Source organism: Rhinatrema bivittatum, chromosome 2 (genome assembly GCF_901001135.1).
Source record: "Rhinatrema bivittatum chromosome 2, aRhiBiv1.1, whole genome shotgun sequence".
In the NCBI taxonomy this organism is placed as follows: domain Eukaryota; kingdom Metazoa; phylum Chordata; class Amphibia; order Gymnophiona; family Rhinatrematidae; genus Rhinatrema; species Rhinatrema bivittatum.
Genome location: NC_042616.1, coordinates 91,138,591 through 91,156,945, shown reverse-complemented (window position 1 = coordinate 91,156,945; position 18,355 = coordinate 91,138,591). Strand labels below are relative to the sequence as shown.

The window sequence follows — 18,355 nt, the reverse complement described above, 5'->3', positions numbered from 1 at the left end:
CAGGGTATAGGGGCTGCCTGGGGGTGGCATTGTAGCCTGCACCACCTCCTCCTCCTGCTCCTCCTCCTCCTCCTCTGACCACTGTGTCTCCGCGTCCATGTAGAATGGCCTCGTCAGCATGGGCGGCCGCCTGAGCCCTGGTGGATCCCTGCTTGTGCCTGGGCCCTCCCAGCTGTCATCAGAGGGCTGCTGCCTGGGACCAGATGGCTCTGTAGGAAGATTGGGGAGAAAGAGGATATACTGCATCAGTACCACAGCTGTTCTGTCATAGTACTGTGATGGCACACAGGGGCAGCTAATGTACAACCAACATGTCATTCTGCATATACAGTACAGTTGGGTCCTTTGAGACATTCCTCATGGCATGGGTGGTGAGGTTGAGGCTTGAGGCCCAGCCCTCATGGAGACAGTGACCTGTTGCCAGCATGTCTTGCACCCTGCTGCCTGCCCCTTGCTGACTGGGGGAGGGGGGCTGGGCCCAGAAGCCTGGCCTGTGCACAGGCCAGGCTTCTGGGCCCAGCTCACTGAGTCAGTTTGGGCCTGGCCTGTTCACAGGCCAGGCCCTCATGGAGACAGTGACCTGTTGCCAGCATGTCTTGCACCCTGCTGCCTGCCCCTTGCTAACTGGGGGAGGGGGGGCCACTACAGTTCTGCAGAGCACATGGGTAACAGAAACTGAAACCTGGCCTAAACATTGTGTTACGACCGTTCACAGGGGGGGGGGGAAAGGGCCCCAGAGGGCAGCTTACCATCTTCGAGGTGGGATGTATCCAGGTGGGGATGCAATCCCTCGAAGACATCTGGTCCCAGACGCTCCATCAGTTGCTGCTCCATGGGTGTGAAGCGGATGGGGCATGGGGACCGTCCGCCTGTGGCCTTCAGGTACTGGTTCCTGTCAGCGATGCGGGTCTTCAGCTGGGCCTTAACGTCACGGTAGCGGTGGGCCACCTGCTCCCCGGTGCGAGGGATGCTGCTCTCCCGCTGTATGTGGCCAGCTATGCTGGCCCAGATCTCGGCCTTTGCTGCCTTGCTGGTCCTCACTGACAGATTGCCAAACAGCCGCGGATAGTGGCGCAGGACACCCTCGATGAGCATGTCATTGTCCTCCTGGCTGAACCTGACAGCACGCTGCCTGACCCTGGCCTGGCTGCCTGGTTGGGGTGCCACTTCCGGAGGGTTTTCCTCCCTGTCCTCTCTCTCCACCCCCCCAGGTTCCCCACTCCCTTCCTCCCCCCCCACCTGACCCTGCACTTCCCACTCCCTTCCCCTCTGCCCTGCCTGTCTAGCCCTACCTCTTCCCGCCATCCTATCCTGCCTTACCCCATCCCCCTCCCCCTCCCTCCTATCTCTTCCCTCCTGCCTATCTCTCCCACTACCCCTGTCCCGGTCCCTGCTCCTACTCCTCAGTCCCCTACGTCCCTCCTCCTCCCCCTCCTCCCTCCCCCTCCCCATCCCCCTCCCCCTCCCCCTCCTCTCAACACCCCTCTCCTCTCCTCTCCTGCCACTCCTCTCACGCTCCATCCTCCTCTCTCCTCCTCCTCACCACCACCACCACCAACACACTCCTCTCTCCTCCACCTCACCACCACCACCACCAACACACTCCTCTCTCTCCTCCTCACCACCACCACCACCAACACACTCCTCTCTCTCCTCCTCACCACCACCACCACCAACACACTCCTCTCTCTCCTCCTCCTCACCACCACCACCACCACCACACTCCTCCTCCTCCTCCTCCTCCCCCTCCTCCTCCTCCTCCTCCCCCTCCTCCACACAGATGGACAAACAGTTGACTAACAAACTTGCACTCAAACACAGATTACAAAAGACACAAGGTAAAGGGAAACAAAGTATAACAGAAACACAGGACAGCGCACTCAGTATTCAATTCTCTAAACCACTTCTCTATACCACCAACACCTACCTTCACTATCCAACACTCCTTCCAAACCCTCAAAGGAGGAGGGGCAGGAAGTCAGGTTTTATACCAGACACATTATCGCGTGACGCGGTATTTGGTTTCATTTTGTATCGCGTACCGCGGCAACGGCGCGGTACGCGATATTATTTTGACCTTTTCCTCGCGTACTGCGATATTTGTTTCGCCGCACGCGAAACAGCTTCGCCGCACGCGAAACAGCTTCGCCGCACGCGCTGGTAGCGCGTGCGGCGAAACATTCGCGAACCACGAAAAACCACCTATTTGCATGGGCCACGCCCCCGATTTTTATCGCACGCGGTAACAATGCGTTACCACTGCGATAATGGAAAATGAGGCCCTTGGCTTGCTAAGGTCTTATTTGGCTTGCTAAGGAAGTTAACTAAAGTCAAACAGAAAGTAATTTCTAATGTCATGTCCAGTGGTCATGGGAGGGCAGTAGTTATGATAAAGGAGTCCACCTCCATCCCAGGTTAGGGAGGATGCCACAACAGTGGAAGTGCTCTGTCTCTGAAGAGGGGTACAGAAGCTGGTGGGAGGGCTGGTGAGTTCAATTTAAGCCAGGAACAGTCCTCCCACCTGCCTCTTCTTTTGGCGGTTTTCCACCCAGCCCACCCATCTCGACAGAATTTATGGTTTCAAGGTAGCATGGCAGGGTGTTGAATAGTCACAGAATGGAGGTGATAGTCGACCATGCCCTAAGGGCACAGTGTAGCATTTCCTATTGCTACACTGTGCACATCAGGTACAATGCTGATTTTCAGCATTTCCTATTGCTACACTGTGCACATCAGGTACAATGTGAAAGCTAGTCAGGCAGTGAATACCAAGCAAGTAACTGCTGCCACTGTGTTGCATGGGTGAGTGAAAATGTAGACGAGTTGCTTGTCAAGTCTTTGGCTTTGACAGCCGAGATTGGCCTGATCACCCCACCCATTACTTCAGCTGCAGTCTGAACAAGTGAGTCCTGCATTTGCTTTGGACCAGGACGTTGAGGAGCGAGGCTTCAACAATCCTGTGTTCCCAGAGCCAGAATATTGCATTAGCATGATACTGAGCCCTTATGAAATCTTTTGTGGTCACCCTGTAGGGACTGATTAATGGTCTAGGGTTTAAATCATGGTTGAATTTAATAGTGCAATTTGACCTGCACCCATAATCATCCAATAAAGATCTTCTTTTGTGAATAATGTGCCAGAGAGTTTCATTCATGGTAAAATTAACTGAATTGGTGGACAGAGGTGGGGAAGATAGGATTGGAGATATCATATGGGATTTGAAAGGAGGAGGCAAGTATGAACCTGACACAGTTGTGTTACTGTCAGTAATTTATCTTTTCCATTTTTCTTTGAAGCAGATGGGGTGTTTGCAAGAGGTCCTCTGATGAATGGCCTGATTGGCTCTAATCCCCACCTTCCACATAATGCTTTGTCTTCTGGACCTGGGTTAGGCACTTTTTCTCCTATACTGCAACCACCATATGCTGATACCAGGTACTTCATTGAAAAATAAGTTCTCCACTCTACATATTCAGGGCATTTAACTTTTAATCTGTATACTTTCATTTATACTAAACTTTCATTTATAGTAAGGAGTATTTGTTTAAAATTTTCTTTAAGCATTGCTTTTCTAAAATGTGTGCTATAGCATAAAAAGTTGTACAAGTTACACAGATATGACTGTTTTATAATATAGAATAAAGTTGAGTTTTCTTCTTAAACTGTAAAATTGTTTTTATCACAAGGGCCAAGAACCCAGCATTCAGTCAAATGGCGAATGATCATAACAGCTCATGGACAGCACCAACTCCAGTTATGGAGGGAGAAGGAGATACAATGTCTAATGCCCAAAGAAGTACTCTTAAGTGGGAAAAGGAAGAGGTACTTGGAGAAATGGCAACAGTTGCTCCTGTTCTGTACACAAATACCAACTTCCCTAACCTTAAAGAGGACTTTCCTGGTAAGATGTTGCACAGTGGTAATTTTATACCTAATGTATCGAGAGGAAACAGTTTTTTCTTCGTGCGTTTATTTTTTAAATTATGAAGTTGTTCATGTGTTGCACACAATCTATAAATGTTATAAACAGAGAAATATCTCAATAATATTCTGACATGTATTTACTCTGTTCCACTACTGATTACTAGATTTTCTTCAAACCTACGTCAGTGGTAAAATTTACAAAAGAAGCAGCCTAATTTGAAAGCAGAGCCCACAGCTGCATTATAAACAATATTTACTAGGAGAACAACATTTTTAAAAATGAATATAACTATTTATATGTAATATTTTAATTATCAGTATGCAGTACGTATACATGGTAGGTGCATACAAATTGTATTATAGAACATAGTGTAATTAATCATACTTTAATTAGGTCACAAAGATGTTCACATTGACAATTTTCCATTTTTATTTATAACGAAAACCCACACCCTTCACCAAAACAATCAATGTTGCCTAAATAAGGAGTGAAGAAGTCCATTTCTCTGATAAAAAAAAACAAACAAATAAACAAACGGAATATCAGTTAATGAAAAAAAATGGAGTAAGATTGCTTATACATAGCATTATCTGATTATGGATATTGGCCTCTTGGTAGGCCATAAGTTTGTAAAAGGTAAGATTTTAAAGCTGTAAAGTTTATACCAATTCAATTTTTTTGGTTTATGTTCTGCCTTTTACATTCAGGTACTGTAAGTATTTCCCTATCCCCAGAGGTTTATAATCTATAGGGCATATATACTAAACCACATTAGGCATTTATCATGTGATAAATGCCTATTGCAGCAATATCACACAATATTTTACCCAAAATAACATGGTATATTAATGAGCTATTTTCCATGTATAAGTTTTACAAATGCATGCAAGCAGCTCATTAGGGACCTTTATGTAAATAAAATAATGTGGCTTCCCTCAAAAAAATGCAAGAAGTTATTTTCCTGAAAGTAAGCTACAACCCAGGAGTTGTGGCTAACTTTTTGCGGAGCATCAGGTCACTAACACGTGTCCTGATTAACTTGGGATGCTTCGTAAAGGACCACAAAGGCCTTAAAGACTTCCCAACATATAAAAGACTCCCACCAACTCTTGTGGTAGCCCACAAGTGATGAAAGTAATAAATAAATAAATGGAGATGATGTATGGTGATGCCCCCCATCTAAACCCTGCCTTTCAATTGTTTGCCCACACCCCATGATAGCAGCCTGTTGAACCCATGATCCTACCCTAGCTCACTCCCCCTGGGCATGCATGGTGGTCTAGTGGGGCCCAGAGCACCCTCTAGGCTCTGGATGGCCACTTATTCCAAATTGGCACCAGCCAACCGTCATACTAGGTATGCTTCTATCATGTGATAAGGGCATACGTAGCATGATGGGTGTTTGGTGCTAATTTGGATTGAGCAAGCAGCTGATCCAGAGCCTAAGGGGTGCTCTGGACCCCCACTAGACCATCAGATATGCTAGGGAGGTCAACGGTTTGGGGGGAGTGGAAGACTGCTACTGTCATGGGGGGGGGATGTATTGGGATCTGGAGGGGCAAACATTTGAAAGGGGAAAGTTTCAGTGGCAGTGGGGAATCACCACACGACTTCTAAATTAATGTATTTTACTTTTATCACTTCTAGGCCACCTATAGAGTTGGCGTAGATCTCTCAATACTCTGGGAGGGTCATTTTAACATTTGGGGGCGAAGTCTTTAGGGCCATCATGGCTGTATAAGGAGATGGCCTGGGGGTGCCATATGACATGAATTTGATTTTCCCCACAATATTTTATCCTGTGATATTTTTGTATGGAGAAAAATATTGTACAGTTTCCAAAGCTGTGGTATTCATTACCGCAGTTTTAGAAGCACCCATAGTATTTTTTCCCTCAGCAGAAAAATATTGTGAGTTAGTAAATGACCCCCTAAGTTTGTACTTGAGACAATGGAAAGTGAAATGATTTGCCCAAGGAATGGTAGTGATCCCCAAATCCAGTCCTCGAGGGCCACAACCCAATCTGATTTTCAGCATTTCCACAATAAGTATGCCTAAGATACATTTGCACATGGTAGAGCGAGTATGTTCAAATAGATCTCATGCATATTCATCGCCAAAATACTAAAACCCAACTGGTTTTTGGCCCTCGAGGAGTAGAGTTGGAGACTGCTGGTTTATACTGTAATCAGATGGTGGCAGAGAGAAAATGGTTGATTTCCAAATTTGGTGAAAAAGTTCTACTTTCATCACTTTAGAAAACAGTTAACTCCAAGCAGTTAATCATCAAGGCCGGCAATTTATCATGGTCCTGAAAAAGCATAAAATAAAATGAAAAGCTTACTCTACCTACTTTATCTGATGGTTTGGTTTTGTTTTGTGGAGAAAGTTAAATATAATTTATCAACAGAAGAATCACTGTCTCATATCATATTACAGTGTATAAATTCATCTTCATGGCTCTAATGGGACATATCTTGCTCCTTTCTTTTTACGATTTCCCCAGACCTTGCTGCCCCCTCCAGCACATTGGTCCCAAGACCTACCCCACCACTCTGATTGATCCCTAGGCCAGCAGGAGTAGAGGGCCCTTACTTGTGTTTGCTCCCTGTGTCAGCCTGCTTCAGTCTTGTGGTTTAAACTACTTGACACTCCATGGTCTTGAGAAACTTGCCAGTGGTGTGATTCAAACCATAATGCTGACACTTTCCAGCAGAGGAAGTTGATGCAGATGTGTGCTCACCTGCTGAACAGGACAAGGGAGGGAGGCCTGGGAAATGAGTGGAAGGTGGAGATTGGGGACTAGGAGGAATGGAAACTTGGCTGCTCTTCGAGGTGAGGGGATGCATCAAACACACAACTAAAAAAATGCCTCATCACTCAACAACAACATTGGCAGGGGCCTGTAATAAAATTGGGCCCCTGATAATTATATCTTTTCTAGCAATTGGAAATACTTTTTGTAACATCAACTTAAACTATTTCCAACCAGTTTTTCTCAGTACTATCCAGAATAAACAACAACTGCACTGTTTGGTTATATTTTGCTAGATGTTTACTATATTTATTTAGGAAGATCTGATATTCCCTCTTTCTCCAAAATTGGTCTCAAGGCAGATTACAATAAATTTAAATGAAAATAATTTGCAATAGGGTGGGTGGAGCATTGGGATCCATCTTAAGGAACATATTAGTGAACATATTCAAGACCCATTTGTGTCCCTATTGTGTATAACACAGTCCCTCGTCAGGAGTTCAGATAGTTGGGCTGAAGATGGTGGGTCCTAGGGGAAGGCATGGCTGAAAAGACATGCCTTAGCTTTTTCTCTGAACTTTGGTACTTTGTTCCACATTTTTCATACATAACTGAAAGTGCAAAATCTCATACAGGGCAATCAGGTGGCATTCAATGGCGGAGAGGAAAGAAGAGCCATTTCTGCAGACTGGAGTTCTCTTGAGGGCATGTAATGGGAGACAAGCTGGGAGAGATATTCAGGAGCCTGTTTATTCGTTTTTGAAGACAAAACAGAATTTTAAATTGTATCCTGTTTTCTACTAGGAGTGAGTGAAGTTGATGTAGAATAGACTTGATCTCACCATATGCTTTTCAATTTGCCAAAATTCTTGTGGCAGTACTTTGTAGAAGCGGGAGGCACTTAATACTGTATTCTAAGATGCTGTGGTATAGGGAATTGCAATAGTCAGATTGGCTGGTGATTAACATATGGATTAAGTATCAAGATTGTATTTATCAAGGAAATTATGTTTTTGATGGATCTGATGTAGATGTAGAACCTTATTGTTTTCAAGATGTGGGGTTCCATTTTCAGGTTTTGGTCAAGTTGAACCTCTAGGCTTCCTAGTGAGTTCTTAGGATGTAAGGTGGTAACTGCTAATGAGGGAAGTGATTGTAGAGGATGACCTTGATGGCTGAGCCAGAGACTTTCTGATTTAGATTAGTTTAGTCTGAGTTTTTGTTTGCTAAGCCATTGGCTACTGCTACAAGACAGTTATTGAGATTGGTAACAGATGAAGTTGGGTCAGATCCCATTTTGATGCTGAGTTGGATGTCCTTCACAAATAGAAGGAACTCAATATTGAAGCAAAAGCAAGGAGAGGGTAAATATAACCCCACCCATAAGACAGAAAATAATAGAGGTATGCAAAGAAAAGTACAATTAGAATATAATAAAATATAGCTAAAATAAATAGGAATAAAAAAATAAAGGAAAAATTAGATAAAATTGTAAAAATATGAATATGTAAAAAATAACATACAAACTCACTTATATAATGTATTTATATAAAAATAATACATATGCTTCAATACATAAATTGATCCAAGACACCTGGCATGGCCATGTTTTGACTACAAAGTCTGCATCGGGGTGATTTCAGTAAAAAAAAAAAATCCCTTAAGCCATTAAATCAGCAAAATAAATTAAAAACATAAAAATAAAGATTAAAAAAACTTAACATAAATAAGCCACATATAGATAACACAAAAGAAAATTGTTAAATCAGAAATTCATAAAAAACAATTTTAAGCAAAATCCAAAATTGTTGAAAGAACATTATAGCTATTAACAGAGAAGAGAAGAAAAAGCTCACTGATGGGACAGACATGGAAGGATAAGGCCAAAAAGGATAAACAATACAATACAAATACAAAATGTTAGAAAAAAGATTAAAATTATAACTCAAGTTAAAAACTAATTACAGCAAACTAAAAAATAATTAAAAGAATAATGATGAAGAATAAAATAAAAAATAAAATGGTTACATACCATCTCTGGTGTAAGGTTGTGATAGACCTATGCAAATCCTCCCCCGAGGGGGGTATGTTGGTAAGTAACCTACTTAAAAGAAGGGGATAGAAACCATAGTGATTGATAATTATCAATCTAATTAATGAATAACATTACAAAAACTGGACCATCACGTAAAAAAATATAATAGTAAACCAAAGATGAAAATTGTGACAGAAAAGAAAGGAAAGGGGTTGAGGACAGGTGAGGAAAGAGAGGGCGAGGAAGGGAAAAGAAGAGGAATGGAGAAAAGGAAAAATGGGAGGTGATGGGATGGGTAAAAATAAAGGAACAGGGAGCAGAAAAGTCAAAGCCTAGGGGAGAAGAGTGGACTAAATAGTAGATTGAAGGAGAGAGAAGGAGGAGAAAAGGGGGATGGGGAGGAGGAAGGGAAAGAGGGAGGAGGGGAAGAAAGGGGAGAGATGGAAAGAGAGTAAAAAAGGGGATGATAAAACTAGAAAATCAGCTGCATAAAAATTAGTTTAAAAAAGGGCTGATCCCTTCCAGTAAGTGATCACCTTCTTTCCTTTAGTAAACTAGAGAAGCTACATCCACTGTATAACTACCCAATAAAATAATAACAACCAAAGAATGGTACATAAATGAAATCTGGGATTCAAGAACCCGTGTATTTTCCTTTATGGACACAAAACATTACCTAAAAAATGTTAAAATACAAAACACAGAAAATAGTCATCAATGTCAAAGGGATGATACAACTATAAAAAGTAAAATGTAAAAATTATCTTAGAAAATGGTACCATATTATTTTTACAAATTTATATCATTAAAAATGTTTAGAACATTTTTTCTAGAAGCTGGTAGAAATTTGGAGAACCACAAAAAATTCAAACAGGTAGAAAAAAATATAATTACCATATTTGTAAACCCAGGGACAAAACTCTCAGTATGTGTAGAGTCTGTAGCACTGCACTATGGGGTAGATTTTAAAAAAGGATACGCGCAATCCATGTGCGCTCGCATGTTATAAAATCCCAGTCTGCGTGCACAAGGGGGGTATAATTTTGTGAATTCGCATGGAGATGCATCGTCGGGCTTCCCCAGTTCGCTCCCAATCCACTCCAATTAAGGAGTGGACTGGTAGGGATCTTCTCACAGGACAAGCAGGATGGTAGTCCTCACATATGGGTGACATCATCATGATGGAGCCCAATCATGGAAAACGTCTGTCAAAGTTTCCAGAACTTTGACTGGCCCCTACTGAGCATGCCCAGCAGGGCACTAACCCTGCAGCCAGCAGGGATCCCCCTTCAGTCTTCTTTTTTCTGTGCAGCAGTAGCCTCGCGGTTTAGGAGCTCTAAAGAGATTCCTGACAGGAATTTTCCTCACGGAGTTAATTAAACTTAAATTGCCCCACAGGGGTCCCTCCTCTAACTTTTCTCAGGCCCCGTTACTCCGGTAAGTTTTTTGACCGTCTTTCGTCGATTACCGTCGAGTTTGGCCCTTACGGCCTACTGGCCATCGACCGTACCGCGGCTCAATTTTTTTTATGCCCATGGCGTCGGGGTTTCGTCAGTGCCCAGACTGTACTCATACCATGTCTATCACAGACCCTCATGGAGTCTGTGTAATGTGTTTAGGCCGTGAGCATGATGTCCTGACTTGCACCAAATGTGCCCTCATGTCACCAAAAGGTCGCAAAGTCAGAATGGAGAAGATGGGACTCCTCTTCCGTGCTCACACCCCGACGCCGTCCATCGCATCGACATCATCGGAACCGGCACCAACGAAGTCACACCAACATCGACTACTGTCAGGTGACCGTCAGCCATAGACGTCTTCACGGCCATCGACTCCCGTTACTCCCCCTCAAGATAGAGGGTATCGTAGGGAGAAACATCGGCATCATAAGTCTCGGACCATCGAGGGAGCGAAATCATCGACCTTGCCACCGTCCGAGCCACCATCGAAGAAGCCCCATCCAGAATTGGCACCGACCATTCCTGCGACCGGGACTTCGAGACCACCCTCACCCGATCGGGGTTTGGGAGTCGCGATTCCGCCTGTAAAGGTGGTCCCTCCAACTGTGCCTCCGCCTCCCTCTTCCGTCACGGAGCCAGGGCTGCTTGCTCCAGGTCTCCGGGAAGAACTGGACCGGCTGGTCCAGGAGGCCATCGACAAGGCGATGCAAAGGCTCCAGGTTCCTCCGGCACCGAGAGTGGAACCGGTCACCGACCCGATGACAGCAACTCTGGCACCGCTGCTATCCCGGATGGAGGCGCTCATGACCGCCCTTCCACCGGTGATTCCCAGGTCTCCGATGGCTCCAGTGCGCTCCCCGTTGACAGCTTCATCGGGAGGAGAAACACCGTTCCGCATTCCTCCTTCAGGAGTATTGCCTCAGCCATCGATGCCAATTCGTACCTCGCCACCGATTCATTCATCGGGGGCGATACGCACATCGGCGCCAACGATGCCTTCGATACCAGCACCGATGCCTTCTAGGCCGTCCACGGTGCCCCCAGCGATTCCTTCGATTTTCTCGGAGCCTCAGCCAGGGCCTTCGGGTATCCAACCCCCTTCTCATCCTACAGGTCAGTCTGCTGATCCTTATGACACCTGGGGTGATGATACTTCCACAGACACCGATGACTTACCTTCACCTCCCTCTCCTACTGAAAGTAGAAAGCGTTCTCCTCCAGAGGACCTTTCTTTCATTAATTTTGTGAAGGAAATGTCAGAGTTGGTCCCTTTTCAGCTTCAGACGGAGCAGGATGATAGGCACCAGATGATGGAGCTCCTCCAATTCCTGGATGCCCCTAAAGTGATCATTTCTAATCCTGTTCATCAAGTTCTTCTTGACCTCCTTAAAAAGAACTGGGAAAACAAAGGATCCATTGCCCCAGTCCATAGAAAAGCTGACACTACCTATTTAGTACAGTCAGCCCTCAGCTTTCAAAAATCTCAGCTCGACCACCACTCAGTTGTGGTGGAATCTGCTCAAAAGAAAGCAAAAAGGATGAAGCCTACCCCTCCTGTTAAGGAGGGGTAGGCTTCATCCTACCCCTCCTGTTAAGGAGGGGTAGGATGAACTACCCCTCCTGTTAAGGAACACAAGTTCCTAGACAATATTGGTCTACGAGACTTCCAAGGGGCCATGCTCATCTCCAGAATTGCTGCTTACCAGCTGTATATGACCCAATACAATAGGGTCATTTTCAAGCAGATACAGGACTTCTCTGAAACCCTGCCTGACCAATTCCAACAACAACTTCAAATCCTTGTCAACAAAGGGTTTGAGGCAGGAAAGCATGAGATAAGAACAGCTTACGATATCTTCGACATCTCTACTAGAGTGTCTGCAGCTGCCATTTTGGCAAGACGATGGGCCTGGCTCAAATCTTCTGACTTTTGCCCAGAAGTAGAAGACAGGCTAGGCCCGAAAGCAAAAGCTGCAAGCAGCTCCCCAGCCGGGGCCTGCTTCAGGTTTTTGACTTTCACTTGGAGAGCAGCAGCCTGATTCCTCTGCCAAGCATACTAGTGGGAGGTCGATTATGCTACTTTCAAGGCATGTGGCAATCAATCACAACCGACCAATGGGTGCTAGCATTCATTGCTCAGGGTTACCACCTAAACTTTCTTGCTCTTCCACCGGACTCACCACCTCTGCAAGTATCCGACAATTCTGTCCTTCTGGAACAGGAGGTTTCCCTTCTTCTCCAGTTAAGAGCAATAGAACCCGTCCCACTCTCGCAGCAAGGCCTAGGGTTCTATTCCCAGTACTTTTTGATCCCAAAAAATCCAGGGGAGTTCGTCCAATTCTGGACCTACGTGCTCTCAGCAAGTACCTTCAGCGAGAAAAGTTCAAGATGGTAACCTTGGGCTCGCTTCTACCTCTTCTGCAAAGAGGAGACTAGCTCTGCTCTCTGGACCTTCAGGACACATACACACACATTGCGATAACTCCAGCTCATCGCAAGTACCTCAGGTTTTTAGTAGGCCCAAAGCACTATCAATACCAAGTGCTTCCGTTCGGCCTAGCATCGGCACCACGAGTCTTTACCAAATGTCTCGTGGTTGACGCAGTTTTTCTCAGGAATGAAGGTGTTCATGTCTACCCCTATCTGGACAACTGGTTATTCAGGGCTTCAACCCAGCAAGCCGCTCGGTCGTCCCTCAATTTGACCCTACAGTCTCTAATTTCTGTAGGATTTCTCGTCAATTACAAAAAATCCTATTTAGTCCCATCTCAAACCTTGTCATTCATTGGGGCAGACTTGGACACCTTGCAGGCAAAAGCCTTTCTACCTCAACAACGAGCGCTAACCCTCGTGTCTCTTGCTCACCAATTGCAGTCTCAGCATACAGCAACAGCTCGCCAATTCCTCATCCTTTTAGGACACATGGCGTCCTCAGTCCATGTCACACCTATGGCCCGCCTGGCCATGAGGCTCATGCATTGGACTCTGAGGTCACAATGGATTCAAGCTGCTTAGCCTCTGTTGACCATTGTCCACATCACCGACTCACTCCGTCTGTCTCTCGCCTGGTGGAAAAATCACAACAATCTCCTCCAGGGACTGCCCTTTCAAGTACCAGATCCTCAACTCATTCTCACCACCGACACTTCCAACCTCGGGTGGGGAGCCCACGTGGACAATCTACAGACACAAGGGTCTTGGTCTCCAGGGGAAGTCAAACATCAAATAAACTTCCTAGAAGTTTACTCACCCTCCCCCACCCCCCCTTTGTCTCTATCCCTCCCTCCCCAAGTTATTCAGTTATCTGCTTTGTTACTGTGTTACATATTGTTCTTTGTAAAGGCCTCGCCTATATATTCCTTGTTTATAAGTTACTTGTAAACCGGCACGATGTGCAAACGGTTGCCGGTATATAAAATAAAATAAATAAATAAAAATAAAATAAAATAGAACTTCGAGCAATGCGATATGCTCTCAGGGCTTTTCAGGAACGCCTGTCAAATCATGTCATCCTGATTCAGATGGACAACCAGGTGGCCATGTGGTACATCAACAAGCAGGGAGGAACAGGCTCCTTCCTTCTGTGTCAAGAAGCTGCGCAGATTTGGTCAGAAGCGCTCTCCCACTCGATGTACCTCAGGCCACCTACTTGCTGGGAGTGGACAATGTCTTGGCAGACAAACTGAGTCGTGTCTTCCAACCGCACGAGAGGTCTCTCAACCCCTCGGTAGCGGACTTCATCTTCCAGCAATGGGGTTATCCCCAGACAGACCTCTTTGCGTCCCCTCAGAACCACAAAGTCGACAACTTCTGCTCCCTCATTCGGAGCGAGTGCTCTCCGCCCAGAAATGCATTCTCCCTCTCAAGGGCAACTGGTCTGCTCTATGCATTCCCTCCGCTTCCTCTTCTTTCGAAGACTCTCATGAAGTTACGTCAGGACAAGGGAACCATGATCCTGATAGCACCTCACTAGCCACGCCAAGTGTAGTTTCCAGTACTTCAGGAACTCTCCATCCGCAGGCCCATTCCCTTGGGAACGGACCCGCATCTGATCACTCAAAACGACGGATGCTTACGCCATCCCAATCTTCAAGCCTTGTCTCTGACGGCATGGATATTGAAAGGTTAATCCTTCAACCACTTAACCTTTCAGATTCGGTTTCTCGTGTCCTGATTGCTTCACGGAAGCCTTCCACAAGAAAATCTTATTCCTATAAATGGAAAAGGTACACATCATGGTGCACTTCGCAGTCCCTTGATCCCTTTTCCTGTCCAATCCCAAGGTTTTTGGACTATCTCTGGCATTTGTCGGAGTCAGGTTTAAAGACCTCTTCAATCAGAATGCATTTCAGTGCGGTAGCCGCCTTCCATAAAGGTGTCGGGGATGTTCCTATATCAGTACAACCCCTCGTAACATGCTTTTTAAAGGGCTTGCTCCATATCAAGCTACCTTTACGTCCTCCGGCCCCTTCTTGGGACCTCAGTCTGGTTCTTGGTCGGCTCATGAAACCACCATTCGAGCCTCTTCACTCCTGTGACCTAAAATATCTCACATGGAAAGTGATTTTCCTCTTGGCTATCACTTCAGCTCACAGGGTTAGTGAGTTACAGGCCCTAGTTACCTATCCGCCTTACAGTAAGCTCCTGCAGGACCGGGCGGTACTCCACACTCAGTTTTTACCTAAGGTAGTTTCGGAATTTCACATTAATCAATCCATCATACTGCCTACCTTCTTTCCCAGGCCCCATTCCAATCCAGGGGAACAGGCTCTGCATACCCTTGACTGTAAACGGGCTCTAGCGTTCTACCTAGACCATAAGAACATAAGAAATTGCCATGCTGGGTCAGACCAAGGGTCCATCAAGCCCAGCATCCTGTTTCCAACAGAGGCCAAACTAGGCCACAAGAACCTGGCAATTACCCAAACACCAAGAAGATCCCATGCTACTGATGCAATTAATAGCAGTGGCTATTCCCTGAGTAAACTTGATTAATAGCAGTTAATGGACTTCTCTTCCAAGAACTTATCCAAACCTTTTTTGAACCCAGCTACACTAACTGTACTAACCACATCCTCTGGCAACAAATTCCAGAGCCTTATTGTGCATTGAGTGAAAAAGAATTTTCTCCGATTAGTCTTAAATGTGCTACTTGCTAACTTCATGGAATGCCCCCTAGTCCTTCTATTATTCAAAAGTGTAAATAACTGAGTCACATCTACTCGTTCAAGACCTCTCATGATCTTAAAGACCTCTATTATATCCCCCCTTAGCTGTACAGTTGCCCACAGGAAGAGCACTCAGTTGTTCATCTCTTTCCATCCCAACAAATTAGGGCAACCTGTGGGTAAGCAGACTCTCTCCTCCTGGTTGGCGGACTGCATATCTCTTTGCTATCAGCAAGCAGGCATTCCTTTTCAAGACCGTGTCAAAGCACCCTCTGTGAGGGCCATGGCGACTTCAGTAGCACACCTACGATCGGTGCCGCTTCCTGACATTTGCAGGGCTGCCACCTGGAGTTCTCTCCACACCTTTGCAGCCCACTATTGCTTGGACAAAGCCGGAAGACAAGATTCCATCTTCGGCCAGTCTGTCCTGCGTAACTTATTTCCAACGTGACATACCAATACCCTTCCGCCTGCCCGTTGGGGTTCAGGATGCCCTCTACCAAATTCCACCCCAGTTGTTGTGCCTGTTGCACGCCGTTGGGTACATTTGGTGCATGTTCGGACATCCTCAGCTCTGTACTCACCCATATGTGAGGACTACCATCCTGCTTGTCCTGTGAGAAAGCAAATGTTGCTTACGTGTAACAGGTGTTCTCACAGGCAGCAGGATGTTAGTCCTCACGAAACCCACCCGCCGCCGCACTGCCTGTATCTTTCAAATAAGACTGAAGGGGGACCCCTGCTGGCTGCAGGGTTAGTGCCGTGCTGGGCATGCCCAGTAGGGGCCAGTCAAAGTTCTGGAAACTTTGACAGAAGTTTTCCGTGATTGGGCTCCATCCTGATGATGTCACCCATATGTGAGGACTAACATCCTGCTTGTCCTGTGAGAGCACCTGTTACAGGTAAGCAGCATTTGCTTTCCCTGCCCCCCCCCCATTTTTTAAAATTACTTTTTACTCCTGCAAAGGAGCAGGGGCAAGATCCCCCGGCACAGCAGCAAATGGCTGCTGTACCGGGCGCCTCTAGCCCTCGACCACCCCTCTGCCGAGGCCTGGCTCTTGTGCAAGTGACAGGTTACACACGCGGCCGGGCCCCTTTTAAAATGTGTGCAGCGCTCACAAGGCCCGGCCACGCGCATAATCCCTGTGTTTTACATGCACGGGCCATTAAAAATTTGGCATCATATGTTTAACCAATGTTACAGTTGCAGTCCCAGACTACCTGTTTAAAGAGATTTTCACTCTAAAATGAACTGCTAAAAATTTAAATTTCAATTGGATTGGTAGGGCTAGATTAAGAGGGTCTGTCTATTCAACATCACAGTTGGAATCCAACAACATCTATGGCTCAAATGCTAGAGTAAATGAACCAAATGTTGATAGTCAATGATTCAAGGCCCACTGGCCCACAAGACATAAAACGGAATAATAAAAAAATGAGGGAATAAAAAATAAAACCACCTTTAAACAATATTAAGAATAATATGTAATAACAAAATATTTAAAGAAAAAGTACCTGAAAACATTTTTATAAATGGGGATACAAAAAATGAATAAATATTGAGCAATAAAAGGAACAATAATAACTGAAATGAAAAATAAATGCTAATAAAAAGTAAAAATTGTTATATAATAAAAATAAAAATGGAATAAAAATAACACCAATTATACAACATAAAATCAACCTAAAGAACAGATAAATCTAATTCTAAATTATGTCCAAAAGGAACAGTCTTCATTTGTGTGTTCAAGTGGTCAAGCCAAATGGAAAGGAGGAGATTTGAATGCCTTGGTATTGAGAAAACAATGGCTCATTTTTTAAATTAAGACTACTGTTCTTCTGGAATATAATTCTAAATTGGATTTATCTGTTCTTTTAGGTAGATGCTATTTTCACCTTTTTATAATTAGTGTTGTTTTAATTGTTTTTCTTCAGGTACTTTTTATTTCAATATCTTTTTAGTTTTTATATATTTTTAATAAAGTTTTTAAATATGCTTTTAATTTTTGTTCCCTAATTTTTTTTATTTTCTATTGTTTTTTTACTTTGTGATTCCTAAGCCTTCATGGGAGTTGAACCCCCTTATTGCCAATACTTGAATCACTTACTCTAGCTGTTGAGCCACAGATCCTGTTGGAGCCCAGCTGTGACTCTGAATAGATGAACCCATTTAATCTAGCCCTACCAACTTAACTGAAGTTGAAATTTTTGGCAGTTTATCCTGGATGCAAATCTTTTTAAATAGGATAGTCTAAGTCTGCATCTGTAATGGCAGAATCAGTATTGCAGTGCTGCAGAATCTTTGTACGGAGAGTTTTGTCCCTGGGTTTGCAAATAAGGTAATTATATTTTTTTTACCTGTTTATATATTTTTGTGGTTCTCCAGAATGTAATACAACTTCTAGAAAAAATATTTTAATGATAATTGTTTTAAATTATATGGTACATGTTTTTTAAGATAATTTTGAAATGTTACTTTTTATATTTTTATCATTTTTTGCATTTTATATTTTAACACCTGTTTTAGGTATTTTTCTGTATCTATAAGGAAATAAGATAGGTTCTTGAATTTCAGGTTTTCTTTGTGCACTCTTCTTTTGTGGTTAGTATTTTGTTGGGTAGTTCAAATGGATGCAGCTTCTCTAGTTTATTGGTGAAGAGAAGGTGATCATCTGCCCTTTTCTATTCATTTTTATGCAACTGCTTCTCTAAACTTATCCCCTTTTTTTTTCACACTCTCTTCCTCTCTCTCTCCTCACTTCCATTCCACCCATGCCCTTTTCATTTCTCCCCTCCCTTTCCCTCTTTTTCCTTTTTTCTTTCTTCCTCAAAATCCTTTTCTTTTTCCTTTCCTGTCTCTTCTCTTCCCTTTTTTCCTCCCTTTCCCTTTCCCCTTCTCTTTTGTTGCTCTGCTCCTTCCCCTTCCTTTCACTTTTGTCCCCCTCCCCTTTCCCATTTCCCTCCACTACTTTGTCCTTTTTCCCATCCTGCTCCTTTCCCTTTTTCCCATCT

At 44.5% G+C, this 18,355-nt stretch overlaps 1 protein-coding gene across 8 annotated transcripts in view; it reads left to right on the top strand.

Annotated features, from left to right (window-relative positions):
* Nucleotides 1–18,355, top strand: part of KMT2C (lysine methyltransferase 2C) — a 979,844-nt gene that overhangs the window by 622,765 nt on the left and 338,724 nt on the right. For all 8 annotated transcript variants that reach the window (XM_029588444.1, XM_029588443.1, XM_029588442.1 and 5 more), the window contains 2 exons: nucleotides 3,300–3,435; nucleotides 3,687–3,901. In XM_029588444.1, coding sequence (XP_029444304.1) covers nucleotides 3,300–3,435; nucleotides 3,687–3,901 — 351 coding nt within the window. The remainder of the gene's footprint in view (nucleotides 1–3,299; nucleotides 3,436–3,686; nucleotides 3,902–18,355) is intronic.